The 21473-nt window shown below is 45.1% G+C and overlaps 1 protein-coding gene across 6 annotated transcripts in view; it reads right to left on the reverse strand.

Moving 5' to 3' along the window:
* The window catches only part of DTNBP1 (dystrobrevin binding protein 1), a 182551-nt gene that overhangs the window by 104827 nt on the left and 56251 nt on the right, over positions 1–21473 (reverse strand). For all 6 annotated transcript variants that reach the window (XM_073331954.1, XM_073331955.1, XM_073331953.1 and 3 more), the window contains one exon: positions 4596–4728. In XM_073331954.1, coding sequence (XP_073188055.1) covers positions 4596–4728 — 133 coding nt within the window. The remainder of the gene's footprint in view (positions 1–4595; positions 4729–21473) is intronic.

Raw genomic sequence — 21473 nt, forward strand, 5'->3', positions numbered from 1 at the left:
AAAACTATCAAAATGCCAATAGGCAACAATTATTACTATTCTATTTGCAACTTGAGAAAAAATGCCAACAGTTCATTGACAGCAAGCCACTCTGCCTTGAAGCCAAGCGGTGATGACAGAAACAGAGGATGTTTCACCCTGCTTCACCCTTTTGGCTAAAAGACTCAGAATGTTGGTGCATGACGCACGCACACACCATAAGATGAATGTGTATATGGACAATCACTTGAAGAACTAGCTGTTACCATAACCACCATGCACCACATACCACAAAACATATCTCTAAACGTTAAAGTTAAGGTTAACGGCCTTCTATCACAACCCCCCCTTTACCAAACTTCTCATTCCCAACTCATATCCCAACTTCAGTAAAGGGATATGCGGAGAAGGGCAGATTAAGGGGGGACCGAGTTACGTTTTCCTTGACTACAATTACCATGTACCAGGAAGGATGAGATGATTTAACTTTTCATCTCCTTACTTTTGTGGGTTTATGTCAGATATGGTATGTGTGTAGCAACTTGAACGGCTTCACAGCTAAGTTTTTATATATCAGTTATAATGGTAATGCTATATTAACAGACTTCTGATCAGAAAAAGGATAATGTGTATACCATATTGAAAGAGATTAGAGAAACAATTAAGCCTAATAACAGTAACAAAGCTCACGAGTGAGCAAATTAAAAGTCAGACTCTGCATAGTTGCTATTTAAGCATATTATGGTTACAGAAAATATGCCTAGCTATAAAACAAAGAATAAAGCAGGAAAATGAGAAAAAAACAGAATGGTTAAATAGCAAGATAAAAAAGTTATTCAAGCCAAAAGAGATCCTTCAGAAAATGAAAATCCAACCCTCATGAAGCCAAAAAAAGTATACTCTACAGCACAAAATATAAGATGGCTATTAGGAAGTAGAGGATGGAAACTGATGGACAAATAGCCAAAGTCAAAAACAAACAAGAAATTCTTTAAGTATATCAGAAACAAGAAGCCTGTGAGAGAATTAGAAATCTACCTTGGAAACAAATTTCACTTTTCAAGTCTATTATGTTTAAAAACAATTTACATCTTAGTTAAATGGAGCTGTTTCTTTAAAATATCCCCAGACAGAGGAGAAATAGTTCTTCCAAAGATTACAGTAATATTAAATGCTCAGCTCCTAGAAAAGATTACCCTACCAACAATAAACGCAGAATTTTAGATTTGTACTAATCAAGAATACCTTCCTTCCTTCGGCTTTCTGCTGGCTCTGTTCTTAAAGCATGTATTGACATTAGAGAACAAGAAGCCTACCTGTTTTTCAAAGGACTTCAAGAGCAACAGTCCTGTCAATTTCAAACCCCAGACAATTAATATCTTTGAAACCAAATATGGAACAGCACAACATGCATACGTTCTCAACTGCAGGAAATTTAGAGACGGCTCCAAATTTTGTTGTTCATCGGTCACTCAACCTAGCAGCTGTGACACGATGTTTAATTGTACTTGTTATATTAGCCCCACCTGATTTTGGAAAAACAGGCTAGTGAACTATCGAACAAATTTTTTTTTTAAATAAAAATGTGCAAATCAACAAAGTGTGTGGTTGTTAGACTACCAATATCTGGAACCGGTAATACAAGATTAATGTGAGCAAAACCTTTGAAGTTTTCTTATTCCTGACACTGTTACCTCCTTGTCATCTGAAATTTACCTACTGATTTCTTTTAGGTTTTTCTATATGGTTATTTCTGGTTGTTTTATTGCATTATTATTCATTTTGCACCAGGATCCAATTGTACAAAGGGCTGTACAAACACAGACCGTTCCTGTCCTCTCTTAGGCCTTGAACCTACAGCTTGTTGCATGCAGGTATATTCCTGTGCCCACATGGAAATCAACTGGAGGACCAGGGCCTAAACAGACAAAACAGTTATAATTTAAAATCAAAACTTCAGAGGGCAATGCTCTGATTAATTTATCAGGCTCTGAAATGCATTATAATTAAGGCTACGTTTAAGTCACGGAGGTCATGGAACTCACGAGACCTCCGTGATATTCTCTGCTTCAGCCCCAGGGGCTGCGGGACTCAAGCTGGCAGCCAGCAGGGTCCTGGCAGGGTTCCAGAGACAGCAGTGACAGGGGGCCCCCTGCAAGGTTCCAGCGACAGGTGACAGACTCCTCAGCGTCCCGCGGGGGGTGGGGAGATGCCTTGGGCAAGTGGCTGGGGGAAATATGGTCACCCTGCAGCTTCTAGCTGCCCTGGGCAGAGGGGGAACCCCACAGGTCCCAGCCAGGGGAAATCATGGAACCGCAGCAGCAAAAGTCACAGACAAGTCAGGGCTTCTGTGAATTTTTGTTTATTGCCCGTGACCTGTCTGTGACTTTTACTAAAAATAACCATGACAAAATCTTAGCCATAATTACAATCAAACATTTAAGCATCTTGTTGGAGTAGTAAACTTTGAAACAGTGACTCAACACACAATGGCAAAACATAAGTCATCTGACATGGACTAGATAAAGAAGTCTATTTCTGAGAGACAGTTCTCCCATAACTACTGTGAAATGAATTTTAATGGTTTAATGTTGACCTAAAGCATTATTTCTTTCCATTCTAAATTTTATAACAGAGTGGGATCTTCCAAAACACTACACTATGCATAAGGCAACTAATCATTTAAAAATGGCATACATTATTCATCGGGCATAATCTATTATTTTTTATATTTTTTGGCTTTGACTACTCCTGACCAAATAACTAACATCGTTCAATCAATTTAGTAGTAGTATGCCAAGCTAGTTAAGCTATTTATAGAACTGACAACTGCTTAGCAAACTTAATAGATATTTTGACACTTAGCAAAATAAATTACTTCCACCAAAGAGATTTCTTTGAAAAATACCTGCATGCCTCAACACATATACTGAATAAAATCCTCTCAGAATGCTTCAGAAGGATTAATACACTTAACTGGATTCAATAATCTACTTCTTTACATACAAGATTTTAAATAGTTGTGTGGCAAATTAACTAGTATCTAGGAATTGGTAGACTGCCATTGTACAGCACTATACTTGCACCAAGCAGGGTGGTGATAAAAACTGAGTCCACTATTGGGTAATAATATCCCAGCAGAGAAAAATATAGGGTTGTCAATGAATTGCAGTTAACTCAAGCAATTAACGCAACACAAATTAACTAGATTTAAAAAAATCAGTCATAATTAATCGCACTATTTAATAACAGAATACCAATTTAGAACTATAAATATTTTTGAAAGTTTTCCAAATTTTTCAAAATCAAAACAATGTAAAATTTTAGAGCCTACAAGTCCACTCAGTTCTACTTCTTGTTTAGCCAATCGCTCGGAGAAAACAAGTTTGTTTACATTTATGGGAGATCATGCTTTCTGCTTCTTATTTATAATGTCACCTGAAAGTGAGAACAGGCATTTGCATGACACTGTTGTAGCTGAGGTTGCAAGGTATTTATGTGCCAGATACGCTGAACATTCATATTCCCCTTCACGCTTCAACCACCATTCCATTTGTGACTGAACTCCTTGGGGGAGAATTGTATGTCTCCTGCTCTGTGGTTTTACCCACATTCTGCCATATATTTCACGTTATGGCAGTCTTGGATGACAAGCCAGCATATGCTGTTCAATTTAAGAACACTTCCACTACAGATTTGAAAAAAGGCAAAGAAGGTACCAATATGAGATTTCTAAAGATAGCTACGGCACTCGACCCAAGATTTAGGAATCTGAAGTGCCTTGAAAATCTGAGATGGATGAGGTGTGGAACATGCTCTCATAAGTCTTAAAATAGCAACACTCCAACGTGGAAAGTACAGCACCCAAACCGCCAAAAAAGAAAATCAACTGTCTGTTGGTGGTTTCTGACTCAAATGATGAAAATGAACATGCATCGGTGTGCACTGCTTTTGGTCATTATTGAGCAGAACCCTCCTCAGCATGGAAACATGTCCTCTGGAATGGTGGTCGAAGTTTTACATTGTTTTGTTTTTGAGTGCTGTTAAGTAAAAAAAAAAATATCTACATTTGTAAGTTGCACTTTCACAATAAAGAGATTGTACTACAGTAATTGTAGGAGGTGAAATGAAATATATTATCTTTTTTACAGTGAAAATATTTGTAATTAAAAATAATATAAAGGAAGCACTGTACACTTTGTATTATGTTGTAACTGAAATCAACATACTTTAAAATGTAGAAAACATCCAAAAATATTTAAATAAATGGTATTCCATTATTAACTACATTTAAAATTGCAATTAATCACAACTATTTTTTAAATCTCACGATTGTGATTAATTATTTTAATCATTTGACAGCCCTAGAAAAATGATACTCTTGTTCTTCAGGCACGGGTCTGGGAATCAGAAGATCTGGGCTCAGTTCCTGAGTAGATCACATCAACTCTCACAGATAACCCTGACGTTTACAAATTATTTGACAACAAAATGGACCACATTCTATGAAGCGGAAAAGCACCAAGATCATTTTACATTGAGAATTAAAGGTTTATAAACTAATGGCTTGATAGTTATTTTTATGTTACTATTCATAGCATTTGTAGTTTAGTTACCTTTTTGTTTTCCTGTAGTTTTCCAGCTGTAGTGTCTGCATATGTTTGTACCTTTCCAACTCACACTGTCCACATAGGTCTTCAAGCAGCAACAGATGATTTTCCATTTCCTTAAAGTTCACCTCTAGCTGGGCTGCAAGAAAAAACAAATAAATATTAGCCAAGCTTCATATACACGAAAGATATACAACGTCTTTTTCCCAGAAACAGTGAGCCAGAGGCAAGTATTAAAATTGCTTAATATGGTAAAATTATGCACACATTTGCATGTATCCTCTTTTTTTGGGTCAAATTCCAGTTCAGGTAAACAAGAGAAGCACAATAGGCTCCCATGAATAGGTATTGTAACCATGGTTCAGTTGCCCCTTGTGGTCAGACACCAGGCTGCTGTACTGGATTCAACCTTTGGATTCCATGTGCTTTTAAGCCTACTGAGTCTTAGCAGCATCTACACACTGCCTTAGTCCAGCCTCTCAGGCATGCTCCGAGGGTCCAGATTCTTGGGATGTGGTACCCCACAGCCCACATGAACATGCCCCAAGACCATGCTACCCCTCCAAAGACTCCCCAGTAGTTTAACCATGCCCTATCAGAGCTCCACCGCATAGGCACTCCTATTTACAGTTTAATTTATTGTGGACCTTGTGACAGCTAAACCAAATGGAATACACACAGACTTTGCAAAGAAACTTCTAAACCAGAATTTATTAGACAAAGCACAGAAGTTACAAATCCCACTCCATGTACTCAGTATTCTTTTCTTGTTCAACAGATGGCCCACAACAGCCTCAGACTTGAGAAGATCTGGCCCTTGAAGTTCTGGCCTCTTGTCAGGTGATCTCAAATCTGCCAGTTCAGCCTTGGGTTCCAAAGTGAGAAAACTAATTCCTCTGGATTCCAGCAAACCTAACATACTAGGGTGGACACATTTGAATGAAGGACTATCAAAGTTGAAGACTCTTGCTGGCTTTCCCATTGCTAGACCCTCTGTGAGGTGAAAGGATTTATTCTAACACCTCCAGGATGAAGGCTACACTGCAGAAGTGAAGATACAGTATACGTTACAATCAAAATGAAGCTCACAGAACAGAATGGAGTTTGTAGATAGCATGTTTCTGTATCAATTTGCCACAATGGGTAAACTGGCTGCTGACCAGTCCTCCCAATCCTGGAGACAAAGAAACCTGTATGTGACGGGAGATGAGGACAGAGACAACTAAAGCAGCATTGAACTCCAGCAACCTAATGTAGATCCTAATCATTTTTCCCCTTTACTCTGGGATCTCTGAGGGCTGCAGTAACCCTCATGCAACAACAAGCAGCAAGGAAGAGCGCAGAGAAGTGGTTCAAAGGTGAAATCTGCCTGTGTTTTGGATGCTCAGGAGAAAGGCTCATCAGGCTGAAAAAGCATCCCTGTTATCTTGTCTAGCTGACAGCTTCATTTTGGCTGTGTTGAGCTGGGGACTATCTTGGGCTATACAAGCTTTTCAATTTTCTAAGCTGTCACTCAATCAGAAATTTCAAATCCCAATGCCCACTAAGAGCAGGGAGCTATCATTTCACAAACAACTCACAAGCTTACCAATATGGTAGCCAGACTCTGTGGAATTCAGCATGGTTTCTGCCCCTGACCAGGGAGCATGGGAGGGCAGCCACTGGCTCTACACAGCAGCCTTAAAGAAGGAATCTCAGGATTCATCTAGGCACCTTTCAAGCTCAGAAGCATTGCTGAGCTACTGAAGTTTTCCACGCTGCTGATGTTATGAGGACCAGGAATTGATAACTTTGTAAAGAAAACTGCTTTCTTTCAATTACTTGTTTGTATGTACGTACATTAGTTTTTGAATCTTGCTTGATTAGGAAGACAATTAAAAACTTTAAATGTGTTTTCTGGAAAAATGTTTTCACTCTTCGTCCTAAAAGATTAATATTGTTGAATGTTTATTTGTCTACCACACTCTACGCTAATACATCTCTATGCTTCACAAATCCTGGTGTATGCTTTTAAATTAAAGTAGTTTCAAACTGTATTTCTGTGCATCTGTAGGCTCCATCAATGAGCTTTGACAGTAATACACCTCAAAATTAAAAGAAATTAGAAATAAAAAACAGTATTTATGAAGGGCAGTGTTTTGTGAAGCATGCAGCGTACCACCTTGCAGCAGCGTACCACCCTGCAGCAGCACCCCTGGGAACAGGGGTGAAGGAGTGGACTGCATACAGGCCTCTCCGTTGTTCTCTGGAGCCTCAGCTTTCCTTTCACAAAGAAGTTAGTCTCTAGTTATGGTTGCAAAGAAAACCAAGAAAACATGACCCAAGTGTCATTGATGCCTGTCTCACTTTGCAAAGCGCCTCAAACAATAGCTCTGAAGTGTCAACTGCTCCATTCCTTTCCATGGCTTCTAATGATAGTACTTTAAAGGTCACTATGGTTAAATCATTCACTGCTCTAAGCATGGAAGAAAGCCGAGTATTAAGAGGATCTACATAATCTTCTCTTAGGCCATATTTAACCATACAAAATTATGTTAACCTAACTTTCATCAGCATACAGCCCCCAGTTATAAAAATCACACTTGTGTCAGCAGCATGTGTCTTCACCAGGAGCACTTTACTGATTGTGTTGTCAGTGTGGCGCATTGTGGGACAGCTCCTGAAGACCAGTAACAGTTGACATAAGCAACACAATGTCTACACTGACACTGCATAAACCTAATTACATCAACTATGACTCTACACCGCTTGGGGATGTGGTGTTACTAAATCAGCGTAGAGAGGCACTTACATTGGTGAGAGCCAAATTTAAGTGGAGACACTTCCACAGATAGGTCAATGCAAAGCTGTTTACGTCAACCTAACCCTGTAGTGCAGACTAGGCCTGAGTGACTGATCATTTTGGTTTAACACCATGTGGCAGGAATGAAGGGGGAGATGCAGTTAGTTTCATTTTCTTGGAGAGATTCAGCTTTCCAAAGTTTGGTAAACGTTAGTGTGGGGTGTTGAAAGTTTTCTGCAGCTTGTTTGGAAAGTGCTGCAAAATAATTATTTCCAGCTCTGTCATCGTTCAAAATAACATCCTGAATTTATGGCAAGGTTAACTTTATGATACTTCACATCATAACATGATCTTTTGTTTGCACAGCATGACGCTATGCTACGTTTAAGGCTGGGATAGCACATCCATTCTTAACCGCCATTTTCAGTAATTTAATTTCTCCAGAGGTTTTAGACTGATTTGTTTAGTTTGTTGTCACAGCTCAGAATCTCTTTTGTTTGGAAAGTCTGATAAAAATCTGTTGAGCCATTTGCGTGCATAATACACAGAGCCTATTTGGTATACATTATGACTCACAACTAAGTGTTGTTATGACTAATCCATATTAGTCCAAATTATGTTAGGTTTTCAAAATTCTAAAATTTTCATTTTTTATAACGTGATATATTTATACAAATCACACCAACATTTAGAGCTTTGCAAAGCACTACTTTTAAAAATAAATGAAAGTACTACCCCTTTACGCAGATTAAGATGTACTGATATTACTAAAGTATTTATACAACAATACCAACAAAACCTGGCTATAACGGTCTAGAAAAGCCACTATCACTTGGCAATAGCAAAGATATTTTTAAAAATGGCTACTTACCTGTACAGTAAATTTGAGATGTCTTACACTTATATAATTCCGCTGTAGGTGTGCGCGCGCATGTCCAATGCACTCGAGTTGGAGACTTTTGCCAGCAGCGCCAGCACGTGGCACACATGCCCCACCACTCTTGTGCACAGAGCCTAGAGTATAAAGGGGTATTGCCTACACCTCTCTCTTTGTTTCTTCACAGCACCCTCCAACAAATATCAAAAGTAGCGGGAAAGGTAGGAGGGACACAGAATGTACATGTACGAAACATCTCAAAGAATAGTTACTGTAGAGGTAAGTAACCACTCTTCTCCTTCAGATGACTATGCACAAATACATTCTATGTTAGGTGACTCACCAACAGTTTCCTTGCAGGTAGTGGGACTTCAAATTATTTGAAGGACTGCAACACAGACTTGCCAAAGATCACTTCTTCCCAGGACGCTTTATTAATTGCATAGCATTTGGAAAAGGTTTGCACCATGCTGATGCTTTGCAAAGGTCTACAATAGGTATGTTGCTCAAAAAGGCTGCCCAGGTGGAATGGGCAGTCATCCTGGGGTAAGGACAGACCTTTGCTACATCATAGCTAAGCTTGATACAGTCAGAAATCCAACGGGATAATATGCTGAGCTGTAATAGGCTGCCCTTTAATCCTTTCTGCATAGGCTAAAATAAAGTCCAGGAGAAGAGCTAAAAGACTTTGTGCAGTCTAGGTGAAAGGATAGAGCCCTCCAGACACCCAAGGTATGACGCTTTTCTTCAGTCTTGCTAGAAAGAACACTGGAAGATGGATGGTTTAATTGAGGTGGAATACCAAAACAACTTTAGGCATAAAGTAAGGGTGTGGCCTAAGAGAGACCTTGTCTTTATAGAAAATCATGAAGGGAGGTGGGGGCGGGGGGGGGGGGGGGGCGCGTCCAGCTAGTACTGCTAGTACTTCAGCTACTCTGAAGCTCTAACACCCTCCTTGCAGAGGTAATTGCTAGTAGAATGCTATTTTCATTGATAGCAATAATAAGGATTCTGTTGCCAAAGATTCAAAAGGGGGAACCCATTAAAAGTTGCAATACTAAATTCAGATTCCAGGGATCTACTGAATCAGACATAGAAAGGTAAACATGAGTAAGTCCCTTTACAAATCTTGATACCAAGGAATGTGAAAAAAAAAAAACATTCCTCAGTGGGTGTAACATCCAAAAATGGCTGCTAGATGGACTCTCGAACTGATGGAAAGACCAGATTTCTAATGCAGCAAGTAGTCCAATATGTCTGACCTCTGTGCAATTTGGTGATGAGTGATGAGATTCAGCCCAGACTGAAAACCTTTCCCATTTTGCTACATAAGTAACTCAGGTGAAGACCTTTGTGCTGTTAATCAAAATGGCCCAGAAATCTTGAGGGCAGACTTTTTTCCACATTCCTCAACCAGAGATCATCCAAGCCATGAGGTGAAGAAATTGTCAACTGGCATGCAGTGACTAGCTCTGGCTTTGAGACAAGAGATCCTCAACCAAAGGCAGAGCTATAGCTGGTCAAACAGAGCTGATGTAGTACTGTTTTGGCCAGTCAAACTACGAGGATTAAGATTGCCTCATCTCTTCTTAGCCTCCTGATTACCCTCACAAGTAAGAGAACTAGACGGAATGCAGCAGATTACTCAACCAGGGAAGAAGCAAGCACCTATCATGGAGTCAGGGCTGTGACTAAGTTTAGAAGTGTGAGCACCAAGGGTGATTTCGTGGTGGGAGTCTGCTATAGACCACCGGACCAGGGGGATGAGGTGGAAGAGGCTTTCTTCCGGCAACTCGCAGAAGCTACTACATCGCACGCCCTGGTTCTCATGGGAGACTTCAATCACCCTGATATCTGCTGGGAGAGCAATACAGCGGTGCACAGACAATCCAGGAAGTTTTTGGAAAATGTAGGGGACAATTTCCTGGTGCAAGTGCTGGAGGAACCAACTAGAGGCAGAGCTCTTCTTGACCTGCTGCTCACAAACCGGGAAGAATTAGTAAGGGAAGCTAAAGTGGATGGGAACCATGAGATGGTTAAGTTCAGGATCCTGACACAAGGAGGAAAGGAAAGCAGCAGAATACGGACCCTGGACTTCAGAAAAGAAGACTTTGACTCCCTCAGGGAACTGATGGACAGGATCCCCTGGGAGAATAACATGAGGGGGAAAGGAGTCCAGGAGAGCTGGCTGTATTTTAAAGAATCCTTATTGACGTTACAGGGAAAAACCATCCTGATGTGTAGAAAGAATAGTAAATATGGCAGGGAGCCAGCTTGGCTTCACAGTGAAATCCTTGCTGATCTTGAACACAAAAAAGAAGCTTACAAGAAGTGGAAGATTGGACAAATGACCAGGGAGGAGTATAAAAATACTGCTCAGGCATGCAGGAGTGAAATCAGGAAGACCAAATCACACCTGGAGTTGCAGCTAGCAAGAGATGTTAAGAGTAACAAGAAGGGTTTCTTCAGGTATGTTAGCAACAAGAAGAAAGTCAAGGAAAGTGTGGGCCCCTTACTGAATGAGGGAGGCAACCTAGTGACAGAGGATGTGGAAAAAGCTAATGTACTCAATGTTTTTTTTGCCTCTGTCTTCACTAACAAGGTCAGCTCCCAGACTGCTGCGCTGGGCATCACAGCATAGGGAGGAGGTGACCAGCCCTCTGTGGAGAAAGAAGTGGTTCGGGACTATTTAGAAAAGCTGGACGTGCACAAGTCCATCGGGCCGGATGCGTTGCATCCGAGAGTGCTAAAGGAGTTGGCGGATGTGATTGCAGAGCCATTGGACATTATCTTTGAAAACTCATAGCGATCGGGGGAGGTCCTGGATGACTGGAAAAAGGCTAATGTAGTGCCCATCTTTAAAAAAAGGGAAGGAGGAGGATCCTGGGAACTATAGGCCAGTCAGCCTCACCTCAGTTCCCGGAAAAATCATGGAGCCGGTCCTCAAGGAATCAATTTGGAAGCACCTAGAGGAGAGGAAAGTGATCAGGAACAGTCAGCATGGATTCACCAAGGGCAAGTCATGCCTGACTAATCTAATTGCCTTCTATGACGAGATAACTGGCTCTGTGGATGAGGGGAAAGCAGTGGATGTGGTGTTTCTTGACTTTAGCAAAGCTTTTGACACTGTCTCCTATAGTAAACTTGCTGACAAGAAAAAGAAGTAGGGGCTGGATGAATGAACTATAAGGTGGGTAGAAAACTGGCTAGATTGTCGGGCTCAACGGGTAGCGATCAATGGCTCCATGTCCAGTTGGCAGCCGGTATCAAGTGGAGTGCCCCAAGGGTCGGTCCTGGGGCCGGTTTTGTTCAATATCTTCATTAATGATCTGGAGGATGGTGTGGATTGCACCCTCAGCAAGTTTGTAGATGACACTAAACTGGGAGGAGAGGTAGATACGCTGGAGGGTAGGGATAGGATACAGAGGGACCTAGACAAATTGGAGGATTGGGCCAAAAGAAGTCTGATGAAGTTCAACAAGGACAAGTACAGAGTCCTGCACTTAGGACGGAAGAATCCCATGCACTGCTACAGACTAGGAACTGAATGGCTAGGCAGCAGTTCTGCAGAAAAGGACCTAGGGGTTACAGTGGACGAGAAGCTGGATATGAGTCAACAGTGTGCCCTTGTTGCCAAGAAGGCCAATGGCTTTTTGGGATGTATAAATAGGGGCACTGCCAGCAGATCGAGGGACGTGATCATTCCCCTCTATTCGACATTGGTGAGGCCTCATCTGGAGTACTGTGTCCAGTTTTGGGCCCCACACTACAAGAAGGACGTGGAAAAATTGGAAAACATCCAGCAGAGGGCAACAAAAATTATTAGGGGACTGGAACACATGACTTACGAGGAGAGGCTGAGGGAACTGGGATTGTTTAGTCTACAGAAGAGAAGAATGAGGGGAGATTTGATAGCTGCTTTTAATTACATGAAAGGGGGTTCCAAAGAGGATGGATCTAGACTGTTCTCAGTGGTAGCGGAGGACAGGACAAGGAGTAATGGTCTCAAGTTGCAGGGGGGGAGATTTACGTTGGATATTAGGAAAAACTTTTTCACTAGGAGGGTGGTGAAACACTGGAATGTGTTACCTAGGGAAGTGGTGGAATCTCCTTCCTTAGAAGTTTTTAAGATTAGGCTTGACAAAGCCCTGGCTGGGATGATTTAATTGGGGATCGGTCCTGCTTTGAGCAGGGGGTTGGACTAGATGACCTCCTGAGGTCCCTTCCAACCCTGATATTCTATAATTCTATGACCCTGCCCTGAAGCAGAACTGTGAACATATGTTGTTCAGGATGGTTGCAAAAGAGGGCTACTACCAGGTACCCTCACAGACAAAAAATCTCTTGCAGCATCTCCTCCTTTCCTGACTACTCATCATGATCTACAAAGTGTCCGCTTAGGGATTCCACTATACTGTTTATCGCTCCTGGGAGGTAAAATTCCTTTAGTGATATGTCGTTCTTTCATGCAAAAGTTCAACCAACTAATTTTTGCCATGAAGTGATCCACTTGCGGATCTTGCACCTCCCTGCTTGTTCAGATAAAACACAGCAGCGTGTTGTAAGAAAGAACTTGAAATCACCTGATTCCTGATGATGGTAATGAAATCTCACAGGCACAAACAATGCTTCAAAGCTTCAATACATTTATACGGAGGGAAGACTCTTGTGATGTCCATAGTCCGTGAGCCTAAAAAGTTGCCACAGATGGGCAGCCTAGCTCATGATGGATGCATCTGTTACAAGAGTCATTGTTGGCTCTGGTGGTAAGAGCCCATTTGCAGATGTTCCCAGGATCTATCCACCAATTCAGGTGCATCTGAAGCACCTGTGCAGGTGAGCAAATCAGCATGTCCAGAGAGCATGTGCTTGGACGGTATACTGAGTGAAGCCAGGCCTGCAGACATCTGAGGTGAAGTCTGGCATGCTGAACACATGGACGCCTCAGGCCATATGCCCCAAAAGCTGAAGGCAAGAATGCACTGCTGTCCATGGGTCAGATTTGGGGTTTTCACACAGGAAGACTGAAACCTGTCCATTGGAAGGAAAACCCTCATGGGCACGGTGTCCAGTTCTGTTCCTACAAAATTAATTTGTTGTATTGACAGTAATGTCAGTTTCTCTACATTCAACTTTAGCCCCGTATGAGAACAGATCTCTAATAGGGATGCTGGTTTGTACACTTCTGTTTGACATTCCTTGCACTAATCAATGATCCAGGCAGGAAAATATGTGCACTCCAAAATGATGCATATGGGCCGTTCCTACTGTCATAAGCTTGAACGCCCTCAGTGCTGAGGACAGACCGATGGGTAGCACGGTGTATTGGCAGTGCATGTTCCTAACTATAAATCAAACACTTCCTGTGGCTTGAATGTACTATCACATAAGTCACTGAAGAAAAACTAGGTGAGGTAACCTTGCCTTTACTGTGCTGAGCACCCACTGGTCAGACTCTACCTCTGTAAAAGAGAAATGCCATAACAATTTGGGGTTCACCCAGACCAATAAAGGATTGTACCACTGCCTGTCATGTAACCCCAGGTGCTTCTGTGAAGTGCAGCTTTGGCTCAGAGCCCTGACACAAACAGCATGTTCACAGTACAATGGCATCACTCTGACTTCACCAGCTTGGTTACTTCTTGCAGGGTGACACCAACAGCCCTTCCCATCCCCCTTGTAGTCTCCAGTCCCTCACTGGATCCTCACAAAAGTCATCAAGTTCGCTGCCTCCAAAAAGACAGAATGCACACCAGCATGTTCGTTTACTCAGGATTTTATCCTGTAGTTCAATATACAGCAGTGAAATGGTTTTGTAAAACTAAAAGAAGTTTATCAACAGAAAAAATGGTTACTCACCTTCTCCTTACCATTGTTCTTCGAGATGTGTTGTTAATGTCCATTCCAATTAGGCGTGTGCGTGCGTGCACGGCAACCGAAATTTTTTTCCCACAGCAGCATTCATCAGGTCAGCGTGGGCGCCCATTTGAGTTGCGCCTTCATGACTCTCAATCTAGAGCCCTGCCGACTCCGACACTGCCCCAGTTCCTTCTTGCCAGCTACTCCAACAGGGGTAGGAGGATGGGTATTGGAATGGACACAAACAACACATCTCGAAGAACAAAAAAGTTATGAGAAGGTGAGAAACCATTTTTTCTGAGAGTGCTTGTTTGTGTCCATTCCAATTAGGGGACTCCCAAGCCTAAAGTTCTGGAGGCAGGGTCAGAGTTGACTACTGATAGGAATACTGCTCTAGTGAAGGTCACATTGTCTTTGGCCTGCCGGGTGATCGCATAATGCGCAGTGAACATGTGTATGAAGGGCCACAACACCACCCTGCATATTTCCTGGGTGGGAACCTGTGCCAAGAATGCCATTGAGGAAGCCTGCGCTGTGGTGGAGTGCCCTGTGAGAGGAGCACACTCAGATGCAGGACGTGAGCTACGATGAAATTCGTTGGGAGGAGACTTGGAGACCTTTCATCCTGTCTGCCACAACTACAAAGAGTTTAATAGACTTCCGGAACAGCTTCGTTCTCTCAACGTAGAAAGCTAGTGCTCTGTGAACATCCAATGAGTCCAGCCTGTGCTTCCTGCTCCTCGAATGTAGTTTAGGATTGAACACTGGGAGGAAAACATCCTGGTTGATATGGAATTGAGAAACTACCTTCAAGAGAAAAGCTGGATGTGGTCTGAGTTGAACCCTGTCCTAATAGAACACTGTGTAGGAAGGCTCTGATGTCAGGACCTTGAGCTCAGACACCCTCCTGGCTGAGGTTATCGCCATCAGAAATGCCACCTTGTACGAGATATAGAGCAGGGAGCATGTCACAAGTGGGAGAGAAGGAACTGCTGGAAGACTTCAGGGTATCCTTCACCTGAGGAGACAAAGAAACCACAAACTTTGGGTTCTGTGATGGACCCTGTCTAAAAAAAATTCCTGCATCTTGACAGGAGGTTAGACTAGATGACCCTTGTGGTCCCTTGTAGCCCTATGATTCTAAAGACTAGTCAGCCATGCTGGAAGAATGGCTGTGGTTAGACTACTTTGAACAAAAGACTAGTTTAAATTGGATTTTAGTCTTAGAATCCTGTTTTTACTTTTGCTTGTAACCATTTCTAGCCCTATTCTTTCTACTTGGTATCACTGAAATCTAGGTGGTTCTTAGAGTGCTTGTTCACGTGCATTCCAATTAGGGGTGTGTGCTCGCTTGTGCATGCATGGAAGCTGGAAATTTTTTTAACATAGCAGCATCCGTCAGGTCGGCCCGGATGCCCCTGGAGTCGTGCCTTCACGGCACTCTAATATAGAGGCTTGCCGCCTCCCCTCCCACCATTCCTTCTTTCTGCCAGTGATGGTTAGCTGGAACATCCCATAGCCCTTGCTTTAGTAAGTGCCTTTTTCTGTTACCCGTTTATCTTTAGTTATTAGTTGTTATAGTTTGTTGGGGTTCTCTCCCTTCAGATCTCTGGAGCCGTGGTATGCCGTGGTCCCTGGGGTTCAAAAAGTGTAAGATCTGTACTAAGCGCATGCCAAAAAGTGACCAACACACTGCATGTTTATGGTGCCTAGGTGAGGGTCACCAAAAGGACCGTTGCAGAATTTGCCACAAGTACCATCCCAGAACTTTGAAAGAGAGGGAACAGCGGCTCAAAGTTCTGCTCATGGAGGCAGCTCTTTGTCCCCATTCAGACCCAGGACCTGTGGAGCCCACGCCCAGCACCTCCTTGTTGGTGCGGAGCACCCCGGCGCCATCATCCAGGGAACTGGTGCCGAGAAATGACTCTCTTCCTGAGACTCTTGGCACCTTCATGGCTCCTCCCGCATCCATTCGGCAGCAAGGCACTGGTCTCAATCACTGGTGCCTCAGAGGAAAAAGAAGCCAGAGACAGATTGTTCTCCCATGGCTAAATCTAAGGAGCCGGCAACTGAGAGACCCCCAGCTGGGCCACAGCTCCATGTCGCCTGTGAGGGCCATGTTGACTCCTGCCCCAGAAGGGTAGTTGAGTCCGGCCCCACCCCGCTCACCAGACCTCAGGAGTCAGCAGCTACAGCTCCCATCAACTCTGGAGGCGTTTAACACGGCTCAGGACTTGTTGCGCCTCTCAGTGCTGTTCTCACCTCCAAGGAGGGATGCACCACCGGCGTCAATAGCACCGGTCCGCCCTGCAGTACAGTCAAGAGGGAAACCAGCTATGCTGTCCCGGCGCTCACCTTCCCCACAGTGCCCTCTGATACTGGTCATTCGGAAACGAGAGCCCAGTCGGTCCCCTAGCTCCCAATGCTCAGTGTCTTGCAGTGCAGCGCCTCTGTGGTCTTCCTTTTTGGAGACCTTGGAGTCAGAATCCAACTCCTATCACGCCAGCACAACCAGGAGCAAGAGGTCCAGGTCACGGCAGGAGAGACTAGTTTACCTGGCACTGTGGCCCCTGCAGTGGTAGAACTTGGCATAGTGGCCTTTCTAGAGGCCCTGGGCCTTCCGTCAGAACCAGGGATGGAGCCAAGGGTCGCACTGGGCAGCAACATCGGTAGCCTCAGCTACTTTTGTTCCGCCTTCCGCCCCTCAGGGTCCTGCAGCCCTGGCGATCTCCCAGCCACCACAGCCAGCTATTGAGGCACCACCGCCATCTCAATTGGCACCAGCACCAATGACACCGATAGTGCTGACATCTGCACCAATGCCTACAGCCCCAACATGGGTGTCCTCTGTCCCGGCACCTGTGGGAACGACACTGTGTGGGTCGGCTCCAGCCTGGGATCCCCAGGAGTCATGGAACCCTTTGGGTGCCGAGGGGAGGGAACAGCCACCCTTTTTGGGCACCTTCTTCCTCTTCCTCGCCAGATGAGGCACTAGCAGGCACTGCTATAGCCTCAGCTCTGGAGGATAACAGGGTGTTGCAGCAGTTGCTGCAACGAGTTGCCCAGGGCCTGAGTATTCATGCGGAGGAGATAATCGAAGACACAGATCCCATGGTGGACATCCTAGCGCCCTCCGGAACCGCACGCATTGGCCTCGCTCTCATCAAAACTATATCTGTCACAACTAAAACTTTATGGCAGACCCCAGCCTCATTGTCCCGCACAGCTAAGCGCAATGAAAGGTGCTACTTTGTACCATCGAGCATCTGTATTCGCACCCACTGTCTGATTCTCTGGTCGTGGACGCAGCTAACCAGCGCGAGCAGCAGGGCTATCAAGGACCCTCCCCTAAGAACAGGGAAGTGAAAAGACTCAACCTTCTCGGTAAAAAGGTCTATTCTATGGGCGGGTTGCAGTGCCGCATTTCAAACCAGCAGGCCCTTGTTAGCAGGTACTGCTATAATACATGTGGAGCAATGGAAAATTTGCAAAGCTGCAGCCATAACACTTCCGTGCCGAGTTCTCGGCCTTGGTTGAGGAGGGCAAGCTCATCTCCTGAGCTTCCCTGCAGGCGGCGCTAGACGGAGCTGATGCTGCCTCCAGGGTGATGGCTACAGGGGTGGGCAGGAGAAGGGGCTCTTGGCTCCAAGTTTCACGTCTGCCATGTGAGGTCCAGCAGACTATACAGGACCTCTCCTTTGAGGGTGTGACTGTTTTCTGAAAAGATGGATAAAAGGCTTCATAGCTTAAAAGACTCAAGAGCCCCCCTCAAATCGCTGGGCCTACATACTCCCGCCACACAGCGGAAACATGTCAAACCACAACCTCCTCTGTGGTTCTACCAACAATGGAACCAGCAGGCCAGTTCCCGGAGGAGGAATAGGAGCAGCAGGAAAAGGCCGCACCCGTCCTCAGGCCAGGGCTCTAGCCAATCCAAACAAGCTCCCTGGCCCCAAACTGACCTTTTGAAAGTGCAGTCGAGCACGGCGCACCAGAACAAAAACTGAATCTACCCTGCCTTATCTTTTCATCCCGACTATCTCCTTTCTACCGTGCATGGTATCCTATCACTACGTACCGCTGGATGCTCCGCACGGTAGAGAGGGATACTCCATCCAATTCTGTGCCCTCCCGCTCTTCCACCCACCCTTCCCCGCCCCTCTTCAGGTACCCCTCTCATGAGCAACTCCTTATATAAGAGGTGCACTCGCTACTTTTGCTAGGGGCAGTGGAAGAGGTTTCTGAGGAGCAGAAGGGCAAGGGTTTCTATTTCCGGTATTCCCATGCCCTGAGACCTGAGAACTCAACAAGTTCATGAAGAAGCTCAAGTTCTGCATTATGTCTTTGGCCTCCATCATCCCTTCACTGGATCCAGGAGACTGGTATGCCGCCCTTTACTTGAAGGACATGTATTTTCCCATAGCAATAACTCTGCCCCACAGAAAATACCTCAGGTTCATGGTGAACAACCACCACCATCAGTTCACAGTCCTCCCATTCGGCCTGTCAGCGGAACCTAGAGTGTTTACCAAGTGCATGGTGGTCATGGCCACATTCCTGCACAGGTGGAAGGTGCAGGTGTTCCCGTACCTTGACGACTGGCTCATCAAGGGCCACTCCAGGGCTCAAGTGGAGGCACAGGTCGACTTCATAAGAGTGACGTTGGACAATCTGGACCGTCTTCTGAACATGGGGAAATCGACGTTGTCTCCAGTTCAGCAGATAGAATTTATAGGGGCGGTGTCGGACTCGACCCAGGCCAGGGTGTACCTCCAAGCCCTCAGCAACATCATTCGAAGTCTCAGGCAGTTCCCCACCACTATAGCAAGGAACTGCCTGAAACTTCTAGGACACATGGCAGCCTGTATCTATGTGGTGCAACATGCCAGGCTCAGACTTCAGCCTCTTCAGCTGTGGCTAGTGTCAGTGTATCGGCCAGCTTGGGACAATTTGGACAGGGTCGTAACCCTGCCCCACCAGGTTCTCAACTCCTGCCTGTGGTGGCTCAACCTACAGGTAGTATTTGCAGGGGTCTCCTTCTCCAGCCATCAGCCGTCTCCATCCCTAGTGACGGCTGCATCAGCACCGGGCTGGGGAGCACATCTGGGGGCCCTCAGGACTCAAGGCCTCTGGTCTGGGGCAGAGCTCGCTCTCCACATCAATCTCAGAAAGCTGAGCGCGTTGCGCCTGGCATGCCAGACTTTCCGTACCCACTTATCAGGAAAACATGTATTGGTAATGATAGACAACACCACGGCGATGTTCTATATTAACAAACAGCGGTGCACGCTCCTCTGCCCTGTGCCAGGAAGCCCTCGTGTCGTGGGACTTCTGCATAAAGCATTCAATACATCTTCAAGCATTGTACCTCCCAGGGGTACAGAACAAGTCGGTGGACTATCTCAGCAGGTCGTTCCATGGCCACGAGTAGTCCTTACGTCTGGTTGTCGCAAACTCCATCTTCCATCAGTGGGGCTTTCCCCAGATAGTCTTGTTTGCCACACAGGAAGTGTTAGCAGTTTTTCTCCTTCCTGAGTCCCAGTCTGGGTTCCATCACAAATGCATTCCTCCTCCCATGGGGAGACTACCTCCTTTACGCGTTCCCACCCATTCCGCTCGTTCACAAGGTACTCCTCAAGATACGGAGAGAACAAGCTTCGGTGATATTGACAGCTCCAGCCTGGCCCCACCAGTACTGGTACACATCACTCCTGCAAACGTCCATGGAAGCTCCAGTCACCTTGGCCCTCTTCCCGGACCTGTTGACCCAGCACCACGGTCATCTCCAGCAGCCGAACCTCAAGTCACTACACCCAGTCAGACAAGTCCTTCTTGGCAGTAGAAAGCCCTCCCACCAGGGTTACCTACCTAGCCAAGTGGAAGAGATTCTCAATCTGGTCGACATAACATGGTTCGTCACCCACTCTTGCCTCTATACCGTGTATATTGGACTACATTCTCCACCTTAAGCAGCAGGGGCTGTCCATGTCTTCAATAAGGGCTCGCTATCTCGGCCTTCCATCCAGGTGCTGAGAACTGGTTGGTCTTTGCCAACCCTACGGTTAGCTGTTTCCTCAAGGGTCTTGACAGACTATACCCATGTCCGACAGCCAGTCCCAGTCTGGGACATCAATCTGGTCCTTTCCAGGTTGACGGGGCCACCCTTTGAACCACTCACAACATGCTCCGTGCTCTCTCTCTCTCATACAAGGTGGCATTTCTGGCGGTGATAACCTCAGCCAGGAGGGTGTCTGAGCTCAAGGCCCTGACATCAGAACCTTCCTACACAGTATTCTATTTGGACAGGGTTCAACTGAGAACCATGGCCATGTCTACACTACAAACGCATGTCGAAACAAGTTCTAACTGCGGTGTTGTATGCTGATGTAACATTGCTTGTGCATGTCTATATTTGGCTCCGTGTGCTGGCGGTACACAAGCTCACTAGGAGTGCTTGTATCAATGCAGAGCGCAGTGCCCCATGAGTAGGTATCTTACTGTGCTACTCGCCCCCATCCAGTACGCTGTCTTTTGGGGAATTTTGACAATGCACAATATGGCTGAAACGAGTCATGGAGGGGTGACTGGGAGCATGGAGTCAATTCCCAGTTTGCATTTGTCTCCATCCCATAATGTTATCTGCATCCCGTCATTTTTGCATTTTTTTTTCAAAATCCCACAAACCTGCACAGCCATCCTCGCTCTCCACCATCTCCAACAGAAGCATGCACAGCTCCGCACTATTGTCATGAGCACTGCAAGCACAGGAGCATTTGCAGATCCACAAGAACCACCAAATGAGTGGGGAAACATGATGATTCCTTGGAGGACAGCCTGCTGTGGGACATGAGTACCAATTCAAGGCTGTTGGTGGTATTCATGGAGCAGCTGCAGATGGAGCACCACTTCTGGCCCAAGAAACAAGCACTGACTGGTGGGATTGCATCATAATGCAGCTTTGGGATGACAAGCAGTGGCTGCAGAGCTTTCAGATGTGCAAAGCCACATTCTTGAATCTGTGTGCTAAGCTCACCCCAGCCCTCCAATGAAGGGACACCAAAATGAAAGCTGCACTGACAGTGGAGAAGCAAGTGGCAATTACACTGTGGAAATCAGCAATGCCAGATTGCTACTAGTCAGTTAGGAATCAATTTGGGAGTCAGGAAATCCAGTGCAGGGGCCACTGTAATGAAAGTGTACAGGGCTCTCAATCATCTCCTGCTATGCAGAACTGAGACTCTTGGCAATATGCAGGACATAGCAGATGAATTTGCAGCAATGGGGTTCCCAAACTGCAGTGAAGCTAATGACGACTCACATCTCTCTATTTTGGCACAAGACCACCTTGCCACTAAGTACATCAACA

This window comes from Lepidochelys kempii, chromosome 2 (genome assembly GCF_965140265.1).
Source record: "Lepidochelys kempii isolate rLepKem1 chromosome 2, rLepKem1.hap2, whole genome shotgun sequence".
NCBI lineage: Eukaryota > Metazoa > Chordata > Testudines > Cheloniidae > Lepidochelys > Lepidochelys kempii.